Below are 27,773 nucleotides of genomic sequence, written 5' to 3'. Positions count from 1 at the left end.
ATATACTAAGCATATATACTCATACTTTTTTAGAGAAGATCCTGTATTTTTCTGATGAGAGTCACAATCAGCTTCCCATTCTACACTTTTAATTAAGCTGTATTGCCTCTGATCCTTAGACAGCTACATCTTATAACTGACGGAAATAGTAAAAAAATATTGGAACTAACTTTGAAATCAATCACTACATGGGGGAAAAAAAAACCTTAAAAAGACTTGAGCCAAAACTCAACAAATTACAGAATAACTGAAACATCTGGCCTGATTTACAGTATAATATAACTAATCAAAACCAAGCCCAGGCAATTTGCAGAAACTGAAGGGGGAATAAAAAGCAAGCAGACATCAGCCCCCACCACCCAAGAGTCACATCCAATATATATATATGTGTGTATATATGTGTGTGTGTGTGTGTTGTTCAGGGAAAACAAAATGGGAAATTTGAATGTGAAAAGAATAGAGAAAAAAAGCTTATGTCTAGAATTAGAAAAAATGTCCTTTTTCACAGTTATCCAGTATTATCACATGAAAGAGATTCACTTTTCACTTTGTAAAATTCCTCTGACTTCTCAAATTCCCTAAAACTGGTTCCACATCTCCACCTATTTAAACCCTTGGTAAAACTGTATTTTCACTGTTATTTTTCCAAGAGGGGCATTTGGACTATTTTATATTTGATTAGTGGAAGTAGCGCAAGTAATGACCGAGTGTGTCTTTAAGGTGTTCTACTCTGATTTTACTCTGTAGAAAGGCAAATATTGGTATGTTTGGGGTGTGGGGTTTTTTGTTTGGTTGGTTTTTGTTTGGTTTGGTTTGGTTTGGTTTTATGTGTGTACAAAAAAAAAAAAGGTACACTGTGGCCCAAATCAGATCAGACATTACAGAGGAGGGTTCAAGTGAGCTAGAGGCTTTTAGGCCAAGGTAAAGAATGTTTTGTATGTCTGGCAGACACTGGCTATTTTGTCATCCAGAGGTTTATCACTTAGGTCTTCTTAAAGATATGTTACCAGATTGAATTTTGTCCATACTGACCCCCTCCTCACACATGGCAAAAACACCTGAACTTGACACCCTTCTCCCCCCAGTTTCTGTCAGAACTCCAGGAAGTATTTTATATTTGTTTATTTTTAAGGTCTTTTTTCCCCAATTTCTTAATACATGAGGCTCTTGGCAGCAGCAGAGGACAAGTGGCTTTGTTTTCTATGCCCAGCCGTGCTGAGGGAGCCTTTTCAGGGCTGCTGGGACCGGGCTCTCACAGACACCTTTCCTGCAGGTGAGCACACATCCAGGGAGCCTGGTGCTCATTCATCTCAGCAGGATGCACAAATTGCCGTCCAAAGCAGCGTTTGCACTTGGATGTGAGTGGAGTGTATTTGTGTGGGAGTGTGTCTGAGCCAGGGAGCCCCTGCAAGGCTGCAGTCTCCTCGTAAGGCACGGGTGGTGGGTTCAGTGCACAGCCAGAACTGATGTGCAAAGTGAAATGGGGACTCAGCAGGCTCATTCCAATCTGGCAGCAATGGGGAAAGAGCAGCTCTTGAGTATTGCAAATTGCTGATAAATCAGTTCCCTCCTCTCATAAGTATCAGCTTGAATTATTTATGGTAATATTCAAAAACAAAAAATGTGAATTTCCAAGGGTCAGTCCTACTCTACTATGAACTCTGTAAGTTATTAATTCCTGTATTATTTGTTTGCACTCCGTTTTGAGATTATTTATTGGTTTTGAATACAGGACATATTTAAACTTAATTCTGTATGCAGAATTTTTTTTCTGGCTGCAGACTGTCTTTTATCATTCTGGAAATGATTATATTGAGTCCCTTAACTAAAACTTAATTTTTTTCTGGAAATGTTCTTGACATTCACTCTGGTATTCAAATAATGCGTTATAATTAGTGCTATTTCAATGCTGGCCAGAGAATTAATACCAAATAGATTCCTAGTGACGTAATACGTAGAGGAAAGTGCTTTTGGCTCATTCTCAAAGAAGCGGACACAATGATTACTTTCGTTAGTGATTAAGCAAACTCGAAGGAAATTTCCAAGCTAAAATAATATTGTGTATTTAGTATATAAAATATGCCCAGCGATGTCAAAGCATAGTCTATTAAAACTTCAGTCAGCTACTTATGTCTGGTTGGGAAAGAAACTAAAAGAGGAATATAGCAAATACTCAAAATTGCTGTCCTTACTGACATTTTCTATTCACTTCAATGAATTATTTGCCTTAGTGAGAGAAAAATCCCAAACTAGGGAGAAACAGAATGAATGAAAATAAGGCAGGTCTGTCTTTTTTTAAACAAAATCAAAAACCTTTTTATCTTTTCCTAAAAATATGCTAAGTAATTTTCTTTCTCAGCAATGTATGAGAAATCCTAATTGGTAAGTGGGTTGTAAACGTTTTAAATAACACAGGGGCCAACTCCCTGAGCTGAATTCCTAAGAAGTAATGTGATACACAAAAATAGCAGTAATTGGGTAATTTTGAAATCATAATAGTTTCATTTGTCTATTAATCTCTTGCATTAATGTCATGTTAATAATCTTGCTGAAACGTACAGCACTTGGAGATTAGGTAACTGGTCACAAGCTGATTTGGGGAGAGAGGTGATCTGTGCTCCTGTGAGTGTCCTGTTGAAAGAATTTATGAAAAACAATTACTTTTTGAAGACTGAAACCCAACATTTTTTTAGCACATGCTTTGCAGTAAGTCAGTATACAAGAAAATAAAACAAAGGAGAAATACTTCTCTAGCACTTACAAACTCTCCAGACTTGTAGTCCCTGTCAGATCAGGAAACTCTGTTAACTGTGAAGCACCATTTAAAGTCCTACAATTAAAAAAAACAATTTCAATAAAATTATGGTGATGGAAGTGTGGGACAACTCTAGTATTGCAATATAAAAAGACAACTAAAATAGGAAGTAAACACATACAGAGTTCTTAGTTCTGGTAAGTGTTGAAAAGCAGATTTTCCAACGAGCTGGATAGGGTTATCATAAAAATGTCTGAAAAACAAAAAGGATAAAAATACATTTAATGAAAAATATTTTAAAATATTCTAAATATATTTTTATACCATAATCAAATGAGTAAACTCTCTATGATGAATCATGGACTATGCCCCTCGGGTTGTAGCAGAGGTGACCTTCTGGGCTTTTCTCACCCTCTAACCTATATTCACCAGCTACATGTCACATTTTGAACATTCAATTAGTCCCTGTTTTCCTGTTTTAATGCCAGAAGTCGGTCAACAAAGTATTCTCTCTCCCTCCCAGGTTTGCAAAGACAAGATTTCACATATGAAGAATTTTGTTATGACCTGAGACAAATGTAAGGATAACACACGAAGAAGTCAGAACTTCCCTTATTCAGAAGAGTTTCCCTTGCCCTCTTGAAGTCATGCTGCTTTTGCTCATGGAATATTACTCAAGAAGAATCATTATTTTTCTTACACTTATTTTGCCATTTCTTAATTTGAAGTTGTCCATTAAGTTCATTTTCATGTAAGACAATGGGAATTCAGAATGGAGTCCATCAAGAGTAATTTTTACCAGCTTTTATGTTGCCAGTAATGCCAAGAGATTTGGAAGTAACCATTCAAATAAAAGGTCAAAGGCCAGAGACCACTACTTGCTTTCCTTAATCAGGGCTTGAAAACTGCCATTCTCTCCACGAAGCTGGCAAGATACGAGCTTGTTTGCTTGTATGGTGATTGTGCTACAAAGTGTACTCACAAAAAAAGCTATTTGACAATTGGCCACAAATATGATACTTAGTTCCACATTCTCTAATACAAAGAGTCATTGAAAAGATTCTTATCACTTACATTGTAATAAGTGAAGGGTTACCCACAAATGCACGCTCAGGTATTGACTTGATGTTATTGCTATGAAATCCCCTACAAAGAAAAAAACGTTTACATGATATAAGGAAAAAAAAGTGAAGACTCAGTCTGTGATCACAATGCACAATGATGGTTTTCTGTTTGTAGAAAGAAAAGTGTCTGTATGTAAAGGTATGTCCTTGTTTTCTGGAATAAGACATAATTGAAAAAAACAAAAACAAAGGAAAAAAAGAGCGAGAAGAGAAGAGAAGAGAAGAGAAGAGAAGAGAAGAGAAGAGAAGAGAAGAGAGCAAAATTGCTGAAATTCTGCACTTCTCTAAATGAACAAAACCATTCAGGTGAAGTAAACTTCAAAATGACATTTTAAAATTCAGGGTATATGCATGTATGTATATTGATATAATGTAAATATACAAAAGAACATCAATAGTTAGATATTAATAATTAGATAGCTAACAATATATTTCCCCCTGTGCTTGTTAAACTGCAACTGTTTTTTTGCTAGATGGCACAAGTCTATCAAGGAAATTATTTTATACACTATATTGTAATGTAGGTGCTCTCACAACCACCTTTTTGTTGAGATATTTTAAATGTGGACACAAACAAAATGTAATTGTGTCTGCTGGATAGAGAGCCAAATCTTTGTCTCATCATTAATTACTGGATTTCGTTCATATGAATAATTCTCTATTGTGAAAAACAAAAGGAACAACTAAGATTTCAAAAGAACAATGATGATTTGTGTGGGAAACTCCCATTAGTTCAGTCGGGTATGAAGAAGGCTTCCCAGCTTAAATTTATGCATTACTAAGCCTCCAATTGTTCACTGAGGCAAGCACTCTTGGCCATTACTTGAACAGGTCCCACATTATTGGTTTTAGTTGTTTAGGCATTGTGCTACTGGTGATGAGCTGCAGAGCAAGGCTTTGCATCCCTGCTTGCTTTGCATGCAGGCTCTAAGCAGAAGAGCATCTCATCTAGAACCAGTAAACAGACTGGCTTTGCATGGGATCCCTTGCACGGCAGAAAAAACCCAAGGAAATGGCATGACTACCTCCCAGAGCAATGTCTGCTACTAGCTGTGCACAAAAAGGTCACAGTTTGTGTTTTCAGCACAAACTCTGAGAGAGACACGAGGTCCCACCCAGGAAGGTGGCCCTGCAATGAGCTGAGCCTCTGCGGGGCTGCCTCTGGGTCTGTGAACACAGGATCAGCTCCCAGGGCCACACAAAGCACAGAACCACACAGTCTCATGTCTGTGCTGCAATTGGGAGGGCAGGATGCAATTTCAGATCCCAAATGTTTCTTGCACATAGCTGATACTCAGAGGTGAAATCCTCAGGGGGCCAGTACGTAACCTCAGGCACTTCAGGCGGTTTGCTGGAGCATTTGGTGCAAACTGAGCTACCCCTTTTTGGCTACTGACTCCAGAGGTCATCAAAAAGGCAATCCTTTGAGGTCACTGGATTTCATACCAATTATTTTATGGCATAAACAGCAGCTGAGAACATTTGGACTGGGAAACTCATAGTCCTGCTGCCTCTTGCAGAGCTGCATTCTGGCAACACTGGAGGTGCTGAGCAGGTGTCCACAGTATCTGGGGGTACCTGTTCTGGAAAAAATCTCGGGTGGCTACTTAAAATTGGCTTTTAGATCAGTTTGTGATGTAGCAGGGGTACAACCATGTCCAACTAGTATGTGATTACTTATTTTTGTTAAAAATCTATGCTGATAGTACCACTAACACAGTAAATAAATCAAATGGAAAGAATTTTGAGCATATGCATTAATGAGTACATTGTGTGTATGATGTGTGAACATTAATTACTTTCAATTTTTAAAAATGAAACCGTTTTTCAAAATAAATTTGAATAATTTAATTTCGCTGTTGATTTTCCTGATGCAAACTATGCCTGTGCATACAAAAGTGTTTTATTCACAACCTTACAAAGAAATGACTATATATATAGAAAATAAATTGCTTTTAATTTAATAGAGGTGAGGGAGGGAAATTGGTAAAATTTAATTAAACCTGATGGACTAATAAGGTTGTCATGCCTTCTTAGCTAGAACACTAATACATTGGATAGTTTGCAAAATCTAACTCTTGTGTTTGGGACTAAAAGTGAATTAATTGTGTTTGTTGTTTACTGTATTCCAGAAAGGAAGTTCCTGGAAAAGACCCACTACACAAGGCAACATAAAAGTAGAAGTTGTCAGAGCTTGAATGGCCTAAACTGAACATTGAACATTATTTTTTATGTATGTTGGCATGCTTATTAGTTTTTCCTAGGATATCAGTTTTTAAGGATTACTGATAAAATCACCAGCATTAAAAAAAGAAATCATATACTAGACAAAACATCCTTCTTCCTAATTTGAGCTCTGTACTTACAGCTCTTTTAGGTTTGTTAGTGTCCTGATAGCAGTGGGGAACTCGTCCAGACTGTTGTAATTTAAATCTCTGTGTGAAAATAGATATTATTATTTTGGTTATGCACTGCATAACAGATAACATAGCATTGTTGGCATTTATAATGAACTATCATCTTCTATGCATTGAATAAATACATACAGTAAAAAGACAGGAAATCCTCAGAAGTGTATGGATATTTTCCAACAAAGTCTATTTAGAGCATGTTATCATTCCTATTTTTATCAGCATTCTATTTTTAGTTACATTTTAGCTATTCTGTAATAAAAAAATTGTAAGTAAATTCGAGTACTACTAAGAGATTTGCTGTTTTATAAATTGCCCACCCTTAGCATTACATTCAAGTATTAACAGGGAAAAAAGTCTTTCAAAACAATATTCAATGGTTTTGGTGATCTGCACTTTACATGCCTAATACATTTCTCTATAAATATTTCTAACTGTATTGTTAGTTCTAAGACTTGACAATAGACAAGAGAATAGTTCTAATCAGACAAATTGTAAAAATGATAGTGTAGCTACCATAGTGACCTCTGTTTCAAGAAATGCTCATGCCGTAGCAGTAATTAGACTTTATTCGGGTAATCTGAACGGATTATAGGTCTATTTCTGCTTTCAGCATGACATATGCATCCTTTAGCATTTAGGAGATGGCTGAAACCAAAATTGAGATATGCCAGTTTACTGTGATGCTCTCTGGCAACGCTTTGTGAGGAAAATAGTCTGAAAAACTGGAGCAAAAGCCTTTTAAAACAGACAGGCAAAACCCAAGCCACAGTTTACAATAGATTGAAATTGAAATAGTATCAGGCTGAAGTAATGCAGGCAGGAAACTGCTGTCTGAACTCAACAAGGCTTTCCTTCCTGCTTGTAAATCTCTCCTGCTTATTGACAAAAAGAGATTACAGGCATGTACGGTTTGGTTTTGCCCTCTAGTGATATGTGATTTCCAGACCTACGCCTCAATGCAAACAAATGATCTTAAAGCTGGCGTCCATCATTTACACCAAGATCTCTCCAGATTATCTTGAGACTATCTGGGAACTGGTCTGTACATTATGCAATTACTGTGCTTGAGGCAAGTGCTACACTGTCCTGTTGCAGGGAAGTGGCTGCACCTACATTTATTCCTGGGTTTGTGATTGTCCTCTGTGTTTTCATCTCTCTCGTGCCAGGTGGCTGGGATTGAGTTTGCAATTACTTATTCCATTGTTCTGTTTTTCCCCATTTGTGACCAAGTGCCATGTGAATATCACTTAAATAAACAAAACAAACCATTACATTCTCCCTCTTCCTTTCCCGTCCCCCTTTCCGGCGCTACACTAAGGGACTTCCTCTCAACTCACAGGCGGCTAAAAGTCCAAATTGTAAAACTGCAATTCAGTGGCAAGGGATCAGTGCAATCAAACTGGTGATAAAAAAACCCCAGAAGCCCAAACCTCCTTGCTTCCTAATCTCAATGACAGATGAAAGTGGGCAGTAAACAGGCTTGTGGATGGGAAAAGCAAATAGTCGCCTTTAGACTAGCAATATCCATGTCTGAAACAATTTGTTTCTCGTAACTGGGTTTTTAACCTCTGTTCTGGTTGGATAAAACTTCCAAAATCACTGAACATGATGCAGCTGACTGCAGCAGGTGCGGGAGGAAGCACACGCAAAGTTTTACTGTCCCTGTGGCATTTCTGGGGTCTGGGTGACTCCAGCAGATAACATCTGTATTTGACTAACTGTAGCAAAATAATTTCTGCTAACCATTAGCACTGCATTCCTGCTTGGTATTTTATGTAGAGTATGTTTTTGCTGGAAAGCTCAAAAAAAATTTGAATTGATCTAAACACAATTACAGTGGAAACTTGAGGAAGTTTCAGTCTTTACCAGTGCTATTCTTTATCAGAGCTCTCTCTACAGATGAAAACTTGGATACAACTGAAACATTTCACCCACTTGTAAAGCACATGCATAATTTGACTACCTAGAATTTTTGCTTTTTCCAGGTATAAAAAATTACACCCACCTAATCTTATAACTCTCCTCTGTGGTAAGATCGTTGCTTAATGTTAAAGCTTTTCACTGCGACAATTTCCCAATCTAGCTATTAGCCTTATTGATTGAACAAGACAAATAAATAGCACTAAACTAGGCAACCATAAGTTCATGAATAGTCATGCTCAACACAGTTTTCAACTGTCTTTCAAACAATTTATCAATTGACAATGCTTATTAAAAAGGCAAACTAATTTTATAGCCAAAAATAGGGTTTACTACCTAGAGTCATTGTGAACTATCACTTAGATCCTGTAGCAATTAGGCAAGCCAAAACCCACATTTGGCTTTTGGGCTATTTTTATTCTTTCAGAATATTAATGAAAACACTCTAAAAAAAAAAAAAAAAAAAAAAGAAACAAATAAGAGGTCAACTCACAATGTCTCTAGGCTGTGGAGCCCATCAAAGCATTTCTTTCCCAGGGAATAGATTCTATTGTTATGGAGATGTCTGCAGGGGAACATTAAGCACACAGTCAGGAAAGTACACTGCACACAGTGGACTAAAGCGAAATATTTGGATGGTTAAATCAAAATTAACTTATTTTCAGGCATGCATTGATTATATGCAATCATGCTTTTCCAGGAGCATGTATAGGTGACATCTCTACCACCCACCATCCATTCTCCCAATACCTCTCCATTTGTTTTCACAGAAAGGATCTGTTTTAAAACCACCTAGACTATTCAAAAGTGTCATATCTTGTAGTTCCAGGCTGGGGTTTGCATAATGAACAGACATATTCTCAATGATAGCTAATTAGTTAAGTAACACTCCTGAAAAACTGTATGTGGGGTGTGAGGTGTATATTTGGTATATTTGGAAGATTTATATTCAGAGTGTTAGAGGGTATGGCCCAAAAGAGCAGCCACTGAGGAGATGGATAACACAGCAGACAGGTAAGGGGCATTAGGCTTGCAGAATGCAAAAAGACACAAAGCCATAACACAAAAAGTTGTAGCTTCCCTTAAATGAGGAAACCAAGTAATCTTAGAAGTGCTGTAACTTGCCTTTCTTTGAAATTATGAAAATCAGTAACTACTTCCTAAAATATTTAGCACTTGAAAGTAATTTTTATATATTTTAACCAATTTTACCCCCTCCTCCCTGCCACCCATCTGAAGACTGAATTCTACCTATTTACATCTTTTAGATTGACATGGAAAAAAACCACTCTGAGTGAAGCTCATTGATGTGAGTAGATTCAACTTGTAGCCACTTCAGGTCATTTAATTTAAAAATAATGCCTTTTCCCCAGATTTTTCCTTTTATTTTGTCCTCAAAATCCTATCCCTGTAGTAGAGGAAAACTAAGGGAGAAGGGCTTTAAGAGGAAAGAAATACTGTGAATGAGTGGCTGCCGGGCCCTTCATTATACTCTGAAAATATTGTTAAAGATCAGAGGCTCTCTGAATGTTCTGCAGAACCTCGAGAAATTGAGTTTACCTGTCCATCAAAGGCAGGGATTGGGACAGCAAAATAAAAATGTTTTGTTGGTTTTTCTTTTCTAGGAAGAAACCTAATCAACTCTATATTTTTAATGACTACTCTGACCTTTAATGCTTTAGTTAGCATGAAGAGTGCATCTTCAAATTCCAGTTGTGTTTGGATGTTTAATTATAAAGGTTTTGACTTGCTCCAATTGACCATGCACTTTTCCACTGCATTGAAAGTTTGCCATACTGTATAGAATAGCAACCCAATGAAAACAAAACCACACACAAAGATTTTGATGAGCTAAAAAGATCAGCTATTGTAGGTTGTGAGGAATGATTCAATTATTAATCACTATAAAGCCCAGATGATTAGAAATAAGCAAGACAGAGCTTAAATAAGGAAACTTAATTGAGCAGAAGCAAGCATGCATGAAAGGAAATTATTTTCCCCTGCATTTCTTAACTGTTCTCTTACCACTGCATTTCTGGTAGGGGTCTAGAGAACAATGTTCAAGACAGCCTCTTGTCTTTTCCATTGCTGCTATAAGTTTAGAAGGTCAACCAATCACAAGTCCATCCATTCTTTAACTTGAATGGGATTGATATTTAATGTAAAGAAAAGGCAAAGGCTTTGCAGCACAGGTCAGGTGTTTATTCCCAATTTTGGGGCCCCATGGAGACAGAGGCAGTGACTGTAGCTGTCAGTGGAGAACCCTGATGTGTGCCAGGTTCAATGCTTACAGTGGGGCTAGAGTATGCTACAACATGCTGTGTCTTACATGGCTTATGACAGTCTGTATAGCTTGATTATGCAATTCTCTCTTTAATAATGTTGACATTTTCCAAAGCATCTTGAAATTACTTCTCCATTAAGTTTCTCCAGCCAGTCTAGATTTTTTCCATTTGGTACATTCCCAGAAGATAAGAAGCAGAAACCATGATTCATATAACACCTTCCAGATTTTGGTGCCAGCCGTGTATGTTTCAGTTAGTTGAACCGGTATGCAAACGTAACCAAATACAAAACTACATATACTTTCTATGACAGGAAATGCATATTTTTTTCTACTGGATAGCATTCTTTCCAAGTTCACCAGAAAGATTTCCGTTCATTTCCTGTTTCTAATCTTCCCTCTTTCAATCTTAGCACACAATGCACCCCTTCCTGTTTGTTTTGCTGACCAGATAGGGTGATTTTTAATTCCTTTGAATATTTTTATTGAGATGGAAGCTTTGAAGGTAGATCAAAACAAGTTGTTTAGCAAATGCTGGTCAAACTGTACAAAGATGCAAAAAAATCTGTTTCTCCAAGAGGCCAATGACCTGCAAGAAGGCATTGTGTATAAAAAGCAATCAATAAAACTTACAGAACTACCAAACTGGAGAGGTTTCCAAAGGCATAGTCTGGTATGTAATGAATTTTATTCAGTGCCAATGTCATTGCCTGAAGTGCAGGTAAACTCCTAAAAGCTTGGACGGGAATTTCTGTCAAGGAATTATCATCTAGCCACAGGTGTCTAAGGGAGACCAAGCCATTGAAGCAGTTGGGGGGTACATAGTTGATGTGGTTGGCATCCAGACGCCTAGGAGAAGAAGAAACAGAGAAAATTGACTTCAAGAAAAGAAAAGTATCTTTGCAAAATGGCTATAAGAAGTTATCACCATGAACATAACCCCAAAAGATGGGCATGAGTTCCCACTTCCAGTTTCCATTTCCTGGAGATTCTACATTCACATCTTGCTTGCAGCCTTATCCTTGAGATCTAAAATCATGTTTACATGTCTGCTTGTCAGCTGGCTCTGCAGAGACAGCTCTCCTTTGGAGCCATCAACTCACTGAGAGCACACACTGATCATTTTAGAGTACCCTCTAAAGACTAGGTATGACTTTGTTTCCTTTCCCAGTTGTTTGAAACCATAGAACAAAAAAGTGCAAGAAACTCATCCAGAGATTCTCTTTCAGAACCTACAAATCACTGAGCTGCAAGATAATTTGGATTTCCAAATGTTAAACACCCATTCCAAGACCCATAAATAGAACTCACTTCTGAGTCTCTGGAGGATCCTGCTTAACCTTTCCTTTAATATTACAGAGTTATAGAATCACAGAATGAGCTGTGTTGGAGGGGACCCACAAGGATCATTGAGTCCCACTCCTGGCTCTGCAAAGGACCATCCACAAGAGTCACATTGTGCACCCAAGAGCATTGTCCAAACACCCCTTGAACTCTGTCAGCCTCGCTGCTGTGAACACTTCCTTGGGAGCCTCTTTCACTGCAAATATTGTTTATCCTAATGATTCTAATGAGAACTGAAGTTCACATTTTTATAGCAGTGGAACATAATGCTTTTTACCTAGAGATTAGTATTGCCAATCTGATGTATTTGTATTGTAAAAGAAGTTACTAAATGCACCTCAGCTGCTGCAGAGCCAACAGAGGGAGCTCAACTGCACGTTGTACCTTTGCAGAGTCTGCAGGTGATGCTTTGTTCTTACATTTGTGTAATTAAGGATTAAAGCCAGCAAACCTTTTCAGATGTGGTGCAACAAAAATAATGTCATCTATTCACTGGCTTATGTTCTTGCTGTGTTTTGCTTTTTCATTGTGATTCTTTCAGGGAAAGATTTAAAAGTGCACTTCAGATTTCTGAAAATTTGTGAAATATCCAATTGGGGATGTGGGCCTTGATAAACTTTTTCTACTTTTAATGCATTGCAGTGACTTATACCTCTTCCATAACATGAAAGCTGGGCTCTAAAAATTTTCATGAAATGTTTAGAGAAGAGTAATTAAGTGAATGGTAAAACAGAAATAAATTTAAATAGATGTTTGAAAATAGTACAGAACAGCCACACCTGGTGTACAAAGAAGTAATTCTGTACAACCTAAATTTGGTCTCTTTGAGAGAAATGCAATACTCTTTGTGGTGGGCATGCTAATCTCTTTATTTAAAGCTGCTTCCTCATTTACAGTCATGTAAAATGTCAGGTCCATTCTATCTCCTGTTCCATGCTGGCCCTACCTACTTCATGAGAACAAATAATGACTGCTAAGGCTCCGTGCCAGGCTGGCAAATAACTGAGACAAGGTCAGTTGGAACAAATTTATAAGGTTCAGTGTCAAAGCCCTTGTACAATTAAATTTTCAATATAACAACTGACATTTCAGGCAGTAGAGACAGAGCTTCCAAAATAATTCAGTGGTCTGTCAACAAATGGGTAAGGCTGGAAATGTTTAGAAATACTCATGTTTTTCTTCCTCCTTTCCTCAGGCAACAACCATGTTATGCCTGTGTTTTCAAATAAGGTATAATTTGAATGAGTAGATGAGATTTCTTTGTGTTCAGTCAGAAGTAAATTTCTTCCCTGGGTGATGCTGGTATGTAAACTAAGAAGTTACAGTTGCCTTAGTTTGACAGTTTCCCTGATTAAAGAATGGAGGCTTTATTCAAGCTCCATGTGCTGCAGTATTGCAGTTAACATCTCGTTCAATAGGAAACCTGCCTGTGGAGCCCCGATGTCCCTGCTCACTCCACGGGAGTCACTCACAGGATGCCTGGCTGTGTGGAGAAGCCAACAAGTACTTGTTTGTCTGTAACCCTGTGGCTGAAATGGCAATATTTCTGCTGTCGTCAGTGTGACCATGATTTTTATCCTACCAGTATTTCGTAGCAAATCAAGGAACAGATTTTTTTTTTTTAATAGCTGAAGTTTCCAAATATAAACCCACCACCGGCTATGTAAATAAAACCCACAGAACAGAAAGAAAAACAGAACTGCTGTACTGTAAATGAAATTCCAGATAGTTGAATTATTGTTTAAGTAAAGCTTGGAAGAAACAAAAAAGCTGCAATGATTTGTGCTTCAGGTTCTGTAACTGGATTACATATCCTGCAAGTACTTATAAGAAGTACTGCCTCAAGTGCTCTTTCGTTATCTAATCTTTTTTAAATTTCCAAGCACCGTTTTCCCTCTTGCAGATATTAAAAGGTTTCAGTAGTGGTTATGTTTCCTGTCATAGTGTAGGTAATGCACACTGATGTATAAAGGACTGATCAAAATCACCCTTTTCAGCCAATTGTTTTACATGTGTTGATCAAAGTTTTGGCACTTTCAGAACTAAACCCATTAACTCACAAACATGACCCTATTTAAAACTGAAAAATATATGTAGATAACATGTGGTGAGTTTGAAAGCTGCTATTATATTCCAGAGAGAGCTAATTTAGGGAAACAGAAATACTTGATCTCTTCAGATAGGCAGCATGTAAATAAAGCAGCCACTACCAAATTCACCATGAACTTACTTAAAATGTCTAAACCTTTCAAAGCTTGAGCTATGTGGACTGTAACCCACTAGTGTTTCTTGTGACACACTGAATTCTGTGACCATGTGCACAAATTATGGAAAGATATTGTCCATGTAGAATGAAAACCTCATTTACTGGTACAGACAAAGGCAGTTGTTTGAAAAAGATTTGATTTGCATTTTTGTATCAATTTAATATGAATGGATGCTAAGTTTCATACCAGTGGTAGGTTTCTAAGGGAATATATATATAAAATTTTTTCCCATTTTCTGTATCTTCTCTCAGAAACAGCTACAACCTGGGTATATCTCATAACCAAAAAATTACTTAATATCTTGTTGGAGTGCGTTGCTTATTCATTAAGGTTTAAATCAAATGCTAGATAGGAGATCAGGAAGGAGATTTCTCCCGAGCCATTTTCCCCTCTGAAATGAGCAGCTATTACACAGATCGCCTCATTTTGATGGATGAGGGCCAGAACACAATGAAAAGTCTGGAGAAGAGGGAAGCCACAAAGAAGTCAAGGATAAAATGTTTCTTTGCCTGTTTAAGTTTAAAGTAGGAGAGGTAAGAGCACAGGAAAAGAGACTGTACCTAAGAGGTAGGGGAGGCAGAGAACTGGGAGCACAGGAGGACTGATTTTGGGCATGGTGGATTAAAGAAGGTGGAACTTCTCTGTCCTGTATCACCTTCCTCTTCTGACCCAGCTCTGTTATGCAGGGAGCCTCAGTCAAGTTTCTCCATGAAGTATGGAGCAATGATGGACAGGGGTTGTGGCCAGGACCTGTCTGGGGAGGGCACAGAGGCCAGGAGAGGGGCACTTGCAGCCCACCATCTTTGTTAGCGTGTCGGCACACAGACTCTCTCAGGGGTTTGTTCACAGGATTGACTAAAGTACCATTTAGGTAATGGCAAGTGACATCTAAACTAGCTTTGAAAAGTGGATGTAATAAAAATAGAGCTGGCTGTTGTAAGCCATGTTTTCCAAACCTGGTCTTTAAGCAGGATATCCCCTTTGGTCCACAGGGGAAAATGCTAGGACTATTGTAAAAAGCTTAATTAAAACACAACAGTCCAGCAGTTCTCACATCTCAGTTTTACAGGACTGATGCATGGCAACAAGAAGACCAAAACAGACAAATAACAAGTTTAGGAGCATTTGTTTCTCTCCCACTGCTCAGTTTTACATGAGGAGGTTTCTGCAGCCCTGGAAGTTTCTCAATCCGTGGTGTTTCTCTTCACATTCAGATGTGCTGCTCAGGGGTGTTGGTAAACCTGCATTCAAAATGCATTTTAGGTAACCTTGCACTCCTACCTTCCTCTCCTTGGTTATCTACCCAGAAAAATGTCTGTGACTGAGGGGGGTGGTCTGATACTGTACTAGTGCTTGGTGTTTCAGTCACTCTTCTGCTGCCCAGCGCCCTGGGGCTGCAGCAGCCCGGATGGTGAAGGTGTGCAATAAACCAAGGAGACTGCAACAGCGAGTTTTGAGACATCTTTGTGTATGTGTAGACATGTGCATGGGTACAAACAACCTCAATTTCAAATGTGGGAAATTCCTCCTCTGGGAGTTTGTGGGTACCTGTTGAGGTACCCGCTTTCTTAAGAAGGATAGTACCTTCTGTAGCCTTCATTATCATGGGGTGAGACATGGAAAACCACAACTAAGGCTCCTGTCTTTTCATGAAAACAGTTCTCTGGAGAGAATGTGACTTCATCAAAGTTGTTTGGTCTTTCAATTAAAAATCTGGATTATTAACAGAAGCATCAAAGTGGAAAATAATTGTTCAAATTTAACATTTCTGGGGGAAAAAAAGCCCTGGTTTTTTATTTTAAGCCTGAACTGGAAAAGTTGCTGAACTATGCGCCCTCAAAGTCTTCCAGTGCTTTTTCAGGCTAAGCATGGAAACTTCTCTTGAAATGTCAAATATTTGGGAGAGTTAGGGAGACAATGAAAAATCCATTTGCTGACCTGCTCCAGACAGGCAACTACTGAGAACATCTGAGATGAATTCTAGATAATATTTTGTGTCAAACCTGGTGTCAGCATCAGGTGGTCTATAAATACTGAAATACCCTATAAATAAAAGATAAGAAATCTACAAATTATGTTGGAAAATTCTAAAAAAATTAATTTACACTACTTGGCCATTACTTGTAAAGTTTAACTAATTTACTTGACTAAATTGCAGTTTTGCAGGTTGTTAAGGGAGAAAAGATGGTTTATTTTTTCCATCTGTCGACTGTTTAAAGTGCTTTGTGGGCTATTCTGCCCTATTTTTCACTATCAAAGCAAAAGTCCTTTAAATGTCACAGGAATGAGAGCAAGTGATACAGTAAGTAATGCTTGCTTTGAAATGTTCTTCATGACTTGTGTGGCATGGGCAGTGAGACAGCATCTGACCTGTTCTTAATTTTGATTATTTGTGTGTCTGACAATGCCACAGTAAGAGCTGTTTAGACATCATTAACAATGATGTCTAAACAAGAAAATAAATAGAAAGGAAGTTTCATCTACAGTATTCACTGCAAAGGGTTGTGTTACAATAATCTAAATAAAAGAATAGCAGAAGCTTTTCCATCTGCAATGCCAATTACCATTTCCTCCTTTATTTAGCAACATTTGAAAATGGAGATCTGCAGCTTTTCAGTGGCTAATAATATCAAATATATATTGACATGTTTGGGGAAAAAAGTTTAAAAATACTATTGATATGTCATTGCCAGTTTTTGACCAAGCCCTCCCTGCTTGTTCAAAAATACTGAAATTATATGTCAATTCTGTTTTATAAAGGGTGCAATCAAAAATAAGACAGTTGCACTACAGAAACAAAGATACCTACTTAAACAAATACCTGCATTAAATGAAAAAAAGTTTGACAGAAAAGAAGCTGCTATTTAAAAATGACGCTTGAAAAACACATCAATATACACATGTGAGAAGTTTTTGAACTATACATATATATTAAAAATCACTAAAAGTTTTCTTGATTTAAACACAGAATGGAGATATTGATGATGCGCAAAACACAAAATCAAGAGATTTCCTTCTTATAGTCTGTTCTAAAGAAATACATTTGCTCAAGGTGACTAATAGGGATGAGAGCGTTTGAGTGACTCTTTGAACCCTGCTGCCAAGTACCAAGTTGTGACACATCAGTGGTTGTGTGTTCCTCCCTTTCAGTCAAGGTATCTGCACACTCTTTTGTGCTTGACAGAAATAAATGCCATTTCAATTGTTAGGACCAGCAACCCGGATAATTTGTGTTCACACTAGATTTCAGAGGAAAATTATGGTCTATACAAGAATAAAGATACCCTTCTGCTCAAAACCACATCTCAAAATCAGCATGTACTCGTTACTTCCTTGATCCTCCTGCCACGCAGGGAATTAGAGTCCTATGCAAACATTGCCCAAGCTCTGGTAGCTGAACTCATTTATTAATCAAAGCAGCACATCGCTGGTTTTGACTACTGAACTACAAAGACTTTTATAAAATTGGAGAATATTTTAATATTGTTCAATCTTGGTTTTTTGCTTCAGTGACAGGAAAAAAAAATTCATTCATTTGTTTAGGTTTTCTCATAGATTTTTCTTGTCAAAGGTGAAATTCACAAATCTTATGTGTTTTGGGTTAACTTTTGTGCCTATTTTGCATTTTATAGTAATTATTGAGTAAAATCTGCTGTCTGAATAAGATTGATCTGTTCTAGGGGTAAGTCAAGCCTTAAGAAATTTATGAATATTTGTCACTCAAACTTGTCATATCATTCTACATACTGGCAATAAAGTGGAAGAAATTGTTGCTTGTTCCTGCAACATATCAGCTCTTATTCTCTGTACCACAGGCCATTTAACATCAATTAATGGTTCTATCAATATTGACACCTATAATGTCATTTTTTAGCCTGTAACTGGATAATAAGGAGAGGATATCATCCAGAAATACACTGGATGCAAAAATTTGTGACAAATTTGCATTACGAGTGAATGTGGAATATTAGTGTGTGCATATGTACATATTGGGCACACATGCACAATTAAACATGGATACTTCTATAAAAAGGATTTTAACATAATCCTCTTTGCATTTATTAAGGTATCAAGGCAGTTGCTATGGTTTGCCCCTTTGCATGACTGCCTTTCTTGAGGAAAAACCACAAAAGGAAGAGATTTGAGTCCCATCACCAGCTTTTTTTTCCCCCGCACATATGCTAACTAAAGCAAAGGGTTAATGAGGCATTGAGAAATCATGCCACCTGCAGACCTAAACATAATAAATAGAAGAAGTTGTTATCTTATAGAAACTCCTTTTGAGAAGGCTTTTAACCTCTTAATTACACTCTTGAAAAGACTCCTGCTATTTCAAAGGCTTCAAGAAATAATTCCGATTGTAAATCAGAAACCAGTGCAAAACAACCTTGAGAACAGAAAATTCCTAAACTATAGGAAACAAGAAATTGAATCTGTGCACACCTTTATCTGGCAGGCACAACCCCTTTTAAGCAAACAAAAGAATAATAGTTTTCTTTTCCTCAAAGAGGTCTCTTTTGCCAGTGATCGTTTTTCAGGTGATAGTAGTTTTTCTGTACAAACCCCTATCATTCCATCTTGGGTCTGCTAGGCAGCTGTCTAAAGGTTTCTACTGACCATTCCTATTCTCCCTCTGTTTTATTGCAGTCCTTTAAACAGACTGCACAAATTCCAGTTCACTTCTTCAACTTCTTCACCCAAGGAAAAAAATATTTGCAACAAAGCCTGAGTGAGACTGTCATTTTGTTTAGCAACTGTACTGAAAATTCAACAATCTCTTTCAGAGTAACAAAGGAACTCTTGTTGGCTTGGCTTATCATGTTTTGGTCCAGAATGTGTATAGAGTGATGTGATCTCAGCAAGATTTTTTTGTTTGTTTAGCAGAAACAAAACCTAATATAGTCACTAGACCAGCATTTTCTCATGACTTTTTCAAAGATCAAAGGAAAGAACTGTAACCCCAAAAGTATATGGCTGAGATATTTCTGTCTGTGTCTGGTCAATAAAGAAAAAAAGCACTGACCAAATAACAATTATAAGATAATTAATTCTTAGGGCTGTTTCACCTTTAGAAACCTTAACAAATGCTTTGTTTATTAAGGAGGCAAATGTAGTTCAAGACAGGCATAAGAACATGGGAGCTAATACAGTAGAATGTGTGTCTGTGTAGTGCTAAGTTATACACAGATGACATGATTTTTCTGTTATTTTTAAATAAACTAATTTCATTAATTCTGGTCTTCAGATTTTGGCTGAACAAAATGTATATAAAATATATTAACTTTCTGGTGGAACTTCTTTACCTCCACAAAAAAAAAAAAAAAAAGTAGTTTGTTCAACATAGCACATTTCTCAACCAACACATCTTAACTCTAACCAGATTGGTACAGATGCCGATTCTATCCTTGCCAATGTCAGACTTTTACTTGTGATGTTGGTGATCAGGGCACATTGTAGCAACATTTCTTGTGAAAGCTACTTGAACTTCCAGATTGAATTCTCTATTTGGATCTTGTAACGTTTTAGGAAAATAATTTTATTTCAGAGTAATTCCATGACAATGTAAGGTGGTCAACTAAAGCATAGAGAAGAGTCATATGACATTTTCCTCCGAGCAAAGAAATGCTTTTCTGTTTTCAATCATCTAGATATGTCACACTGCAGATTAAAAATCAGTAGCTTCTTTAGAAAATGTTGTGATTTTTTTTTTTTTGTATCAGGTGACAATACGATTTTGTGGGTAGTTCAGGAACTAACTCAATTTACTGCATCCTCTGTTTAGACAGCAAAAACATCTTCGTGGTTTCAAAAAATGAAGTGCAGGAGAAGAAACTCTTGATGCCGAAGTGCCTGAACAAGAACATGGCAGATGAAGTCCAGTATACACAGCTGTCAAGAGAGGTGCTGAGGGAAAAGGCAATTCCAACTTCACAGGACAAGTTCTTGAGTAGCTACTAACATGCTAGAAAGAAGTCCTGCAGTTGCAATAAGAATGAAAATAACAGCTTAGCATTCAGTAAAGGTTAAAAAAATTACACAAACCAAAGTTTTGAATTAGTAGGAAAGCAAAAGAAACCTCATCAATTTTTGCCCTCTATAAACCCATGGTGCCAAGCACTTTAAACATTCTGTACAGGGCTTATCTCTCCTTCACTCATCTCAGATCAAATATATGAAAACTGAAAAAGAGTTCAGCAACATGACAAGGATGGCAGAGGAATGGAAAAGCTTCCACATGAGAAACAATCCTAACTGATTACATCTGAAAAATTGACTAAGGGAGATACAAAAGAGGTCTATAAATCTGGTGTACATGAATACCAAAGTGCTGCTTCCACTTCGTCCTGATGCTTCAGAGAGCATCAAATGTGGTGAAAAGTTCCAAGTAGGTATCAGAAGGTACCTCACCATGCTAGCTGATCAGCAGACATGCTGTCACAAAAAATCATGAGTGTTTCACTGGCTCAAATTGCAATTGTACAAACCCATTGAAGAAAACCCATTCGCCACAACAGACCCAGTGAGTCCCTGTGTGCAAATCTCTGGCTGCTGGAACAGTTTACCAAAGCAGTATTATACTCTTTTCTGGACCCTGTTTTCCTTTGGCATCTGTGATTGCAGGCTGGATGCTGGGCTAGGTCAGCTTTTAGCACGACCTGGTACAACCATTCTTATAGGGCAGAAGCACACCAAAATAATTTCATTCATACCACGAAGCAGCCAATCTTCACTCTTGGTCTAGCAGTTCTGGCAGCAGTTCTGTTAAAACTGAAGCTCGTGGACTGAGTCAGCATGGACAGTCAAGAACTATAAATAGAGAGGCCTGCCTGAAGCACAGAATATAATTAAGTATCTTCTAGTACACTTTGTTTCATGAGTTATTAGTGTTGTCCATAGAGCTTAAAAAGAAAAAAATTACACCAAATGGAAAAAAAAAAAAAAAGGGAGTAATTTGGATTCCTTTTCTTCCCTGGTAAAGAATACTAACAAGAAGCCATGTTTTTGACAGAAAGCATGGCAGGCCAACAAGTGTCTTTTCAGATGTTGAACCAGTCTATAACATTGCAAAGAAACTGCCACTGTAATAAAATTACTGGAATGAAATCAATTGCTTTTGATGTTTAATTGACAGTACAATTCTCTTGAATAGCAGCTCAAAGCGAATTAAAAGAAAAAGTTGATTCAGCACAGTACAAGGCAATATTAACAGATGATTATTATGTAATTGTATATTACTGCTCATGCAAGGTTGCAAATGGATTCATCAGGTGTACTCACAGAGACTGCAGGCTGCGCAGGTTCTGCAGCGCTTCGGTAGGGACCTGGCGTAGCTGGTTATTCTGCAGCATCCTACATTGTGAATAGCACAAAAGCCAGAATCAACACAGTAAAGATCATTTCTTTCTACTGCAAATTTCCTTCCAAGCTTACTTTCTTTGTACTGGTCCTACTTCAAGATTAAAAAGAAAGTTACACAAACAGTCCATTCCCTGCCCCTGTCAAAGGCCCGCTCTCTTCAAGGCAAACAAGTACCTGTAGCATATTAGCTTTGTTAACAGCTAGACATCAGCTTTGAGCAGGATTTTCAAAGCAGCTAAGGAAGCTAAAATAATAAATCTGATTTGCTTTCAGTAGGGCTTGTAACTTCCTAATTGCCTCCAGTGATTCTCAAATTTTCATTCTCATGCACTGGTATTGTTCTCCTTCTGAAATGATTCTATTCTGATAAAGCTGTGGAGGACTGACTCTTGAAATCCTCACTCAGGAAAATGCAACAATGGCAAATCAACTCTTAATTGTGTGAAACATTTGTGATTTAGTTTGAATAAAATTTTATCTCTATAAATAAACTGCTAATTTACTTTCAGAGAAATAAATTTTTTCATCCCAAAGGTTGCTAGCAATGACTTGACAAATCTTTTTTCTCAAATATCACATCATTTACCTTGCAAAGATTGAAAAATCCTTTTCCACTCCTAGAGAATATTTTCCTCCTTTTGAACATGGTTTCATTCATACTACCTAACACCCTTGTTTGGACCAACTCCTACATATACAAATATTCTATGGGGATAAGTACAAAGCAGTACATGCTGCCTTCAAAAGGAGGCATATTCAATGGGACATTGTAAATGAAATAATTTCTGGCAGGCCTAAAACTGCTTGGGCCAATAAGAGCTAAAGCTTGCCAACTTAGGAGTAGATGGAGCAGGAATCTCTTCATACTTCTTTTCCTGCTAAGTGTTTTTTTCAGGAGAGATTTGTACAGTAGCACCAGGCCTGGCTTGACACTGCCTAGGAGGCTGGTGCTCTTGTTAATAATACAGTTTCTGTGAACTTTACATGGGCAAAGATCCCCTCTAGTGTAAACACTGTGAGATGTAGCCTGCTAGTAACTATATGTACTGTCTTATTACTCCAAGTTATGCAATTTTGTAATATTTCCAATAATTTATATGATAGTTATTACATTGCAAAGAACAATATATGAAATGGGAACTGTGTTTTAAATTGCATTGTGTTGTACACAACAATGTTTTTTCCCCCATGTCTCTCAAAAAAAGGAAACCCTCAGTTTTGTGTGATCATGAAAAGTTCAGCTGAAATCAGGACTTTTGAGATAATTAAAGAAACTATTAACTGAATCAGTTTTTACCTTTGATATTGTACAGAGACATCTACTTGATGAGCAAGTTGTTTTTAGAAGGCTAATAATGTTTTCCAACTTTTGTTTAGGATACTTTCTATGTGAAAAAACAAAGATTTAATGATGTTCATATGTATCTTCAATTGAATTGTTCAAAATGAGCGGATCAAAATATGTAATTTACTTGATCAAAACTTCACTGGTTAATTAGTTCCCTAGAGCATTTAGGAAATCAGAAATATATCAAACAACACACAGTTTACTTACAGCACTTTAAGACTGAAAAGGCCAGCAAATGCTCCCTTAGGAATGTATGTCAAGCCATTTCCTGCAAGACGTCTGCAAAGTTTGAAAAAGGAAAAGAGTGAATAGCTTTTTCTCTTCATGTGGAATTAATTTGGTTGCTAACAAGTGCAACACAGCTATGTTTGAGCAACTGATGCCAGAGGCAGTCATTTAAGAGCCTAGTTTTTTCATTAATGCGCTTAAAAAAACTAACAACAAAACCCCCCAAAAACCAACAAAACAAAAACAAAACAAAAAAAGACCCAAGAAGACAACAAAAAAAGAGAAATCTGTAACTGCACCATTGGTTCGCTGAGAGCTGGACTGCAGAGAAAAAATTCAATTTCATTGCAAATTTGGCTTATGGTTTAAAATGTACATAGAATTATTCATATTCTTTTCAGGGTTTAGAACAATCCCAGCAACTGAAATACAGACATAGTGACAACCATTAGCATAGTGACATTAGCATAGGATTTACAGGCATGTACTTTTGGAATTGTGCATGTATGATTTCCATGAACATTCTACTCATTTGCACAAATATAAAAATATATCCACATAGCAATGATTAGAGTTCATTCTGAAATAATTACACGTAAAACTGCTGTATTGGTGAAATAAGTTTTCTCTGTAGCACATGTGTAATAGTTTGGCAAAAAGTGTATTTGCTAAAATCTGTAGGGCTTTTTCCCCCTATTTCTACTGCATCTTGCTCTCAGATTGCCTGAAGGTATTTTACAGACCTGGGTAAGTACACCAAATAACTCTGTAAAGCATGTTATGCTGACCAAAAAAAGGAAAAAAAAAAAAAAAAGACTGCATCAATCTGTGAGGTTCGTGTCTAAGAAAGAGAGAATCTAGTTATGAAATAATGGCATTCCTGTGTTTCCCATCAGTGCAACTCCAGAGCATCCTGGAAATTACTCAAAGCCAGGTTGGATGGGGTTTTGAGCAACATGGTACAGTGGGAGGTGTTCCTGCCCATGGCAAGGGGTCGGATTTGGATGGTCTTTAAAGCCCCTTCCAACCCCAACCACTCTATGATCTTGCATTCAGCCTTCTGACATCACAACTCAGCCTGAATTTGCTGTGATACCTGTACCCTGCCTGGAAATCTCACTGGCAGGGGACAACTTCCTAGTAAAGTTACTTTGAGTCAGTAGGGCCCCAGTGTATACTCCTGGCTGACAAAATTTACAAATTGATGCGATGAAACCCCTTTGCAGAACAAGTTGAGACAAGTGGAATTGTATGCCCCATCAGCCAAGATATTGCACACCAGGATTGCAGAGCCCAGCTGATGTGATACCAGAGCTGACACTTGATTCAGCCTCAGGCCCCTGAGGAAAGAACACAGGACTAGTTCCAGGAAGTTCCTTAGGTACCAAGCTGCCAGAGAGGAACCTGCAGTGCTGAAATAGGCACCAGATTTACCAATACTATTCATGGAGAAGGCCAAGTACTTTTGAGTGGAGCCCCAAAGATCCAGCACTGACTGGCCCCTAAATGCTGTCTTCTTTTGGGGTTGGGTTTTCCTGGAGCTAACCACGGGGTCCTGTTCACACCTTGTTTTTAGCCACTGCTTTCATACAGAGAATAAAAAGATACATTTGGCTATATGTAAAAAAAAAAAAAAGAAAGAAAAAGAAAAGAAAAATAAACATCTAGATCTTAGTTCCAGAGATTTTTCAGGAATTTTCAGTCAGGAAAGATTATTTCCTGTACAGATATCCCAGCTGAACCATGTAACCTGTAATGTTGAGCTAGCTCTCTCTGTTACACGAAGGTGATTGTGCTCTGCAATGACAATCACCATCAGGCAGAGCTGCTGGGCTTGTCTCTCACTGCAGAGTGTAGTGGTGTCTGATCTCCAGACATCTGAGAACTGGGCACATGCAGCTGAATTCCTGCAGGCAGATGTGCAAACCAAACCTGGTTTGCTCTTGCTCCAAGATGAGGCACTCACAGGCTCAGATGTGAGGGCCTTTTTTCAGATGTGTGAGAGCCCTCTGCAAGCTTCAGCTTTCATTCTGAACACAAATGGCAATGACTTTTGGGATGTTCTTGGATCAAGCAGGCATGTACTAGGTTAGGCACACCAGATTGTGCTCCTGGAAGTAAATGCCTTTTGTAGATCACTAACCAGTAGAGGCTGAGACCTGTCTAATTCTGATTTCAGTTCTTGTGAGATGATCAAAAGAAAACCTAAAGAATACTTCATCCCTACAGCACCTTTTTGCTCTGGCATTTTAATGACATGACTGGACACAATTCTGGACATGAGCTTGGTATGAACCAGAAAGTTATGGGTTTCTAAAACCTTACTGGAAAAAAAAGAAGGTGCAGGTATTGAGATTTTCACTTCAGTTACTGCTGTGAGTGTCATATGGAAAACTTGGTAAAGAGCAGAGAACTAAACCCACCTGTCTGAAGACTCAAGAGTGTGCTCCTTCAGGCCTCCTCCCCTTCCTCACTCACAATTGAGGCAGTGCAAATTGCCAAATGCACCACATTTTAATACCCCACCTTTGGACTTAATACTCTTCACAAAGTGGCCTAGCTGAGAAAATCAGACCTATTTAAGAGCTTTTCCAATTACCAAGCATGCATCACCTGACTGTAAATGCAGGACTGTGGCAATGACATTGTGCAGCTTTGAAGTTTTACTTCAATGGCTATATACTCACTTTTCCCAGCTTTGGAGCATCTTTGTGGCTCTCCACAGCACGCCTTAAGGTTTGGCATTTTTTGAAAATGCACAGCTGTGTTCCTGAACTGTTCTGAGTGGTAGTTACCCAAACTGTTAAACCAAAATGTAATTTTTAATACTTGTGGGTTTTTTCAGATTCCAACCCTTTTAAAAATTTTTTGCTTCTTTTCCTTTTAGATCACAACTTCTTAATTGTTAAAAATGTCTTGTACAAACAATTTAGACAGATGTAGAAATAGCATGTTAAACTGTTTGGTAGGCACAACTTCCATATTTACTCCTTATGATTTTTTTTCAACCTCAGGTCATTCTTGAAGTTCTGCCTTGAATATTTTTCAATTTGAAAAGAGCTCTCACTTATTTTACAGACAGTAATTAGAACTATCTTATATGATATTCCTCTGCTGATGCAGCAGCAGATCGTGCTCTTCATGTACAGTCCTTTGTACTTCAGCACTGGGTTACATCAAGTATATCACAAATGCCATGTATGGATATGTATGTCCTTGTCTCACCAAGGTCTCTCACCAAGCAACCTGACAGTGTCAGGAAAGGGAGACATCTGGCAACAATTATTTTTGTTGTAACAATGTTGTCTGGCCTTCATTTACCATGCCAAACCCTTTTCCATGAAGCACTTTTCATGGTTGTCTCTGGAACAAGCTCAGCAAACGCACCTATGCATTTGAAACCACTTCTGGCACAATAGTAGCATCTACCCAGCCCATTAGAATTCCCCATCACTGCAGTATTTGGAAAAAATCAGCAAAAATTATTAATTTAGATGGTTGTCTAATTCTTTTAGTATTCTTGGATAAAAGTTAGCTTATCAGTCCTTTATGTCATGCCTCAAAGCTCAGGAAATTTGGTTTATTTATTCCTGATAATTTTTAATGTCTTCCTTTTAGCATTTTCTTGTTATTAGTGTGTTTCTATGCTCAGCCTTGGCATAAGGGAAAATTCATCCCTTTGTTGACACTACAGTATGGATCAAGTGTCTACCAGGGTTCACTCTTCTACACTTCAGTTATTTTGTTTTCTATTACCTATATTACTTCAGGGAAGCTGCACAGTATTTTACTGAATTTTGGATGTACTTTGCATAGTAATTTTAGTCTGAATGGGTAAGTATAATTTTCCCTGGACAAATGAAAATGGACACAGTATGTGCTTCTATAGCTGAGTATTTAGGTAATAATTTCTGAGAGCAGGAATGAAATTGGTTGTTTTTAATACTTACATAACCAAATGGTTGACTCTTTTTGTTTGAACAATTTTAAATATCCATTTTAAAAAGTTCTTTTATTTTAAGCACATCTGACATTAGTTTAAAAATCTCTCATATTAGAGATATCCCATTAAGTACATTTAGGGTTAAATATATCACATCTCTTTAATGAAAAAGTAGTCAAAAAGGTTCCTATCTTTTGCATTATGTTGTTACAGATTTAGATTTTACTCGCACTGTTTTGAATAATCTTGCAAATTAATGGAGGCTGGAAAAGTCTACAGAGAAGAGCCACCACATATCTCCTTCAGCACCTGTTACTTCCTATGCTTGGAGTCAGGATACTTTTGGCTTAGGCATAGTTTTTAATACTAATGCAAGTTTCTTTCTAAAAGATGTAAAGTAAATTACCTGAGAGAAAAACAAGTGGCCTCCCTACTTTTAAATGGCATTAATTTATAAAATATCTTTCAATGCCACTGAGCTGCACTGGCAATCAGTGCTGACTGTTGGAATAGTTGTAGTGCTGCAGGTCATGTTCATGGTCTGTGGTCAGATTTAAGAAAAGATGTGTCTGGCTCTCATTGAGTGCTCCCCATCTGTTGATCCCTTTGACATATTATGACCTCTCTTGCAGTGTCATAGTTCTGAGAAATGGTGATCATCCAGTCAAAAGAATATTCCCAAACAAGAGAACTAAAGCTCCAAAAATTATCAGAAACTTTGTTCTTGTTTTCCTTTGATTGAAAAGAAAATCTTCATTCATCAGAAGAAAGCAAATAAATATGAGCT

At 37.6% G+C, this 27,773-nt stretch overlaps 1 protein-coding gene across 1 annotated transcript in view; it reads right to left on the bottom strand.

The window, feature by feature from the left end:
* The window catches only part of LGR5 (leucine rich repeat containing G protein-coupled receptor 5), a gene marked incomplete at both ends in the record, with an annotated part of 88,029 nt that overhangs the window by 12,999 nt on the left and 47,257 nt on the right, over window positions 1-27,773 (bottom strand). Inside the window, 9 exons of the mRNA XM_084206025.1 lie at window positions 2,560-2,631; window positions 2,762-2,830; window positions 2,937-3,008; window positions 3,830-3,901; window positions 6,246-6,314; window positions 8,707-8,778; window positions 11,131-11,346; window positions 21,387-21,458; window positions 23,023-23,094. Of these exons, the coding sequence (XP_084062151.1) occupies window positions 2,560-2,631; window positions 2,762-2,830; window positions 2,937-3,008; window positions 3,830-3,901; window positions 6,246-6,314; window positions 8,707-8,778; window positions 11,131-11,346; window positions 21,387-21,458; window positions 23,023-23,094 (786 nt within the window). The remainder of the gene's footprint in view (window positions 1-2,559; window positions 2,632-2,761; window positions 2,831-2,936; window positions 3,009-3,829; window positions 3,902-6,245; window positions 6,315-8,706; window positions 8,779-11,130; window positions 11,347-21,386; window positions 21,459-23,022; window positions 23,095-27,773) is intronic.

This window comes from Fringilla coelebs, assembly GCF_963513975.1.
Source record: "Fringilla coelebs genome assembly, chromosome: 5".
Taxonomy (NCBI): Eukaryota; Metazoa; Chordata; class Aves; order Passeriformes; family Fringillidae; genus Fringilla; species Fringilla coelebs.
This window is presented reverse-complemented; position numbering and strand designations above follow the sequence as displayed.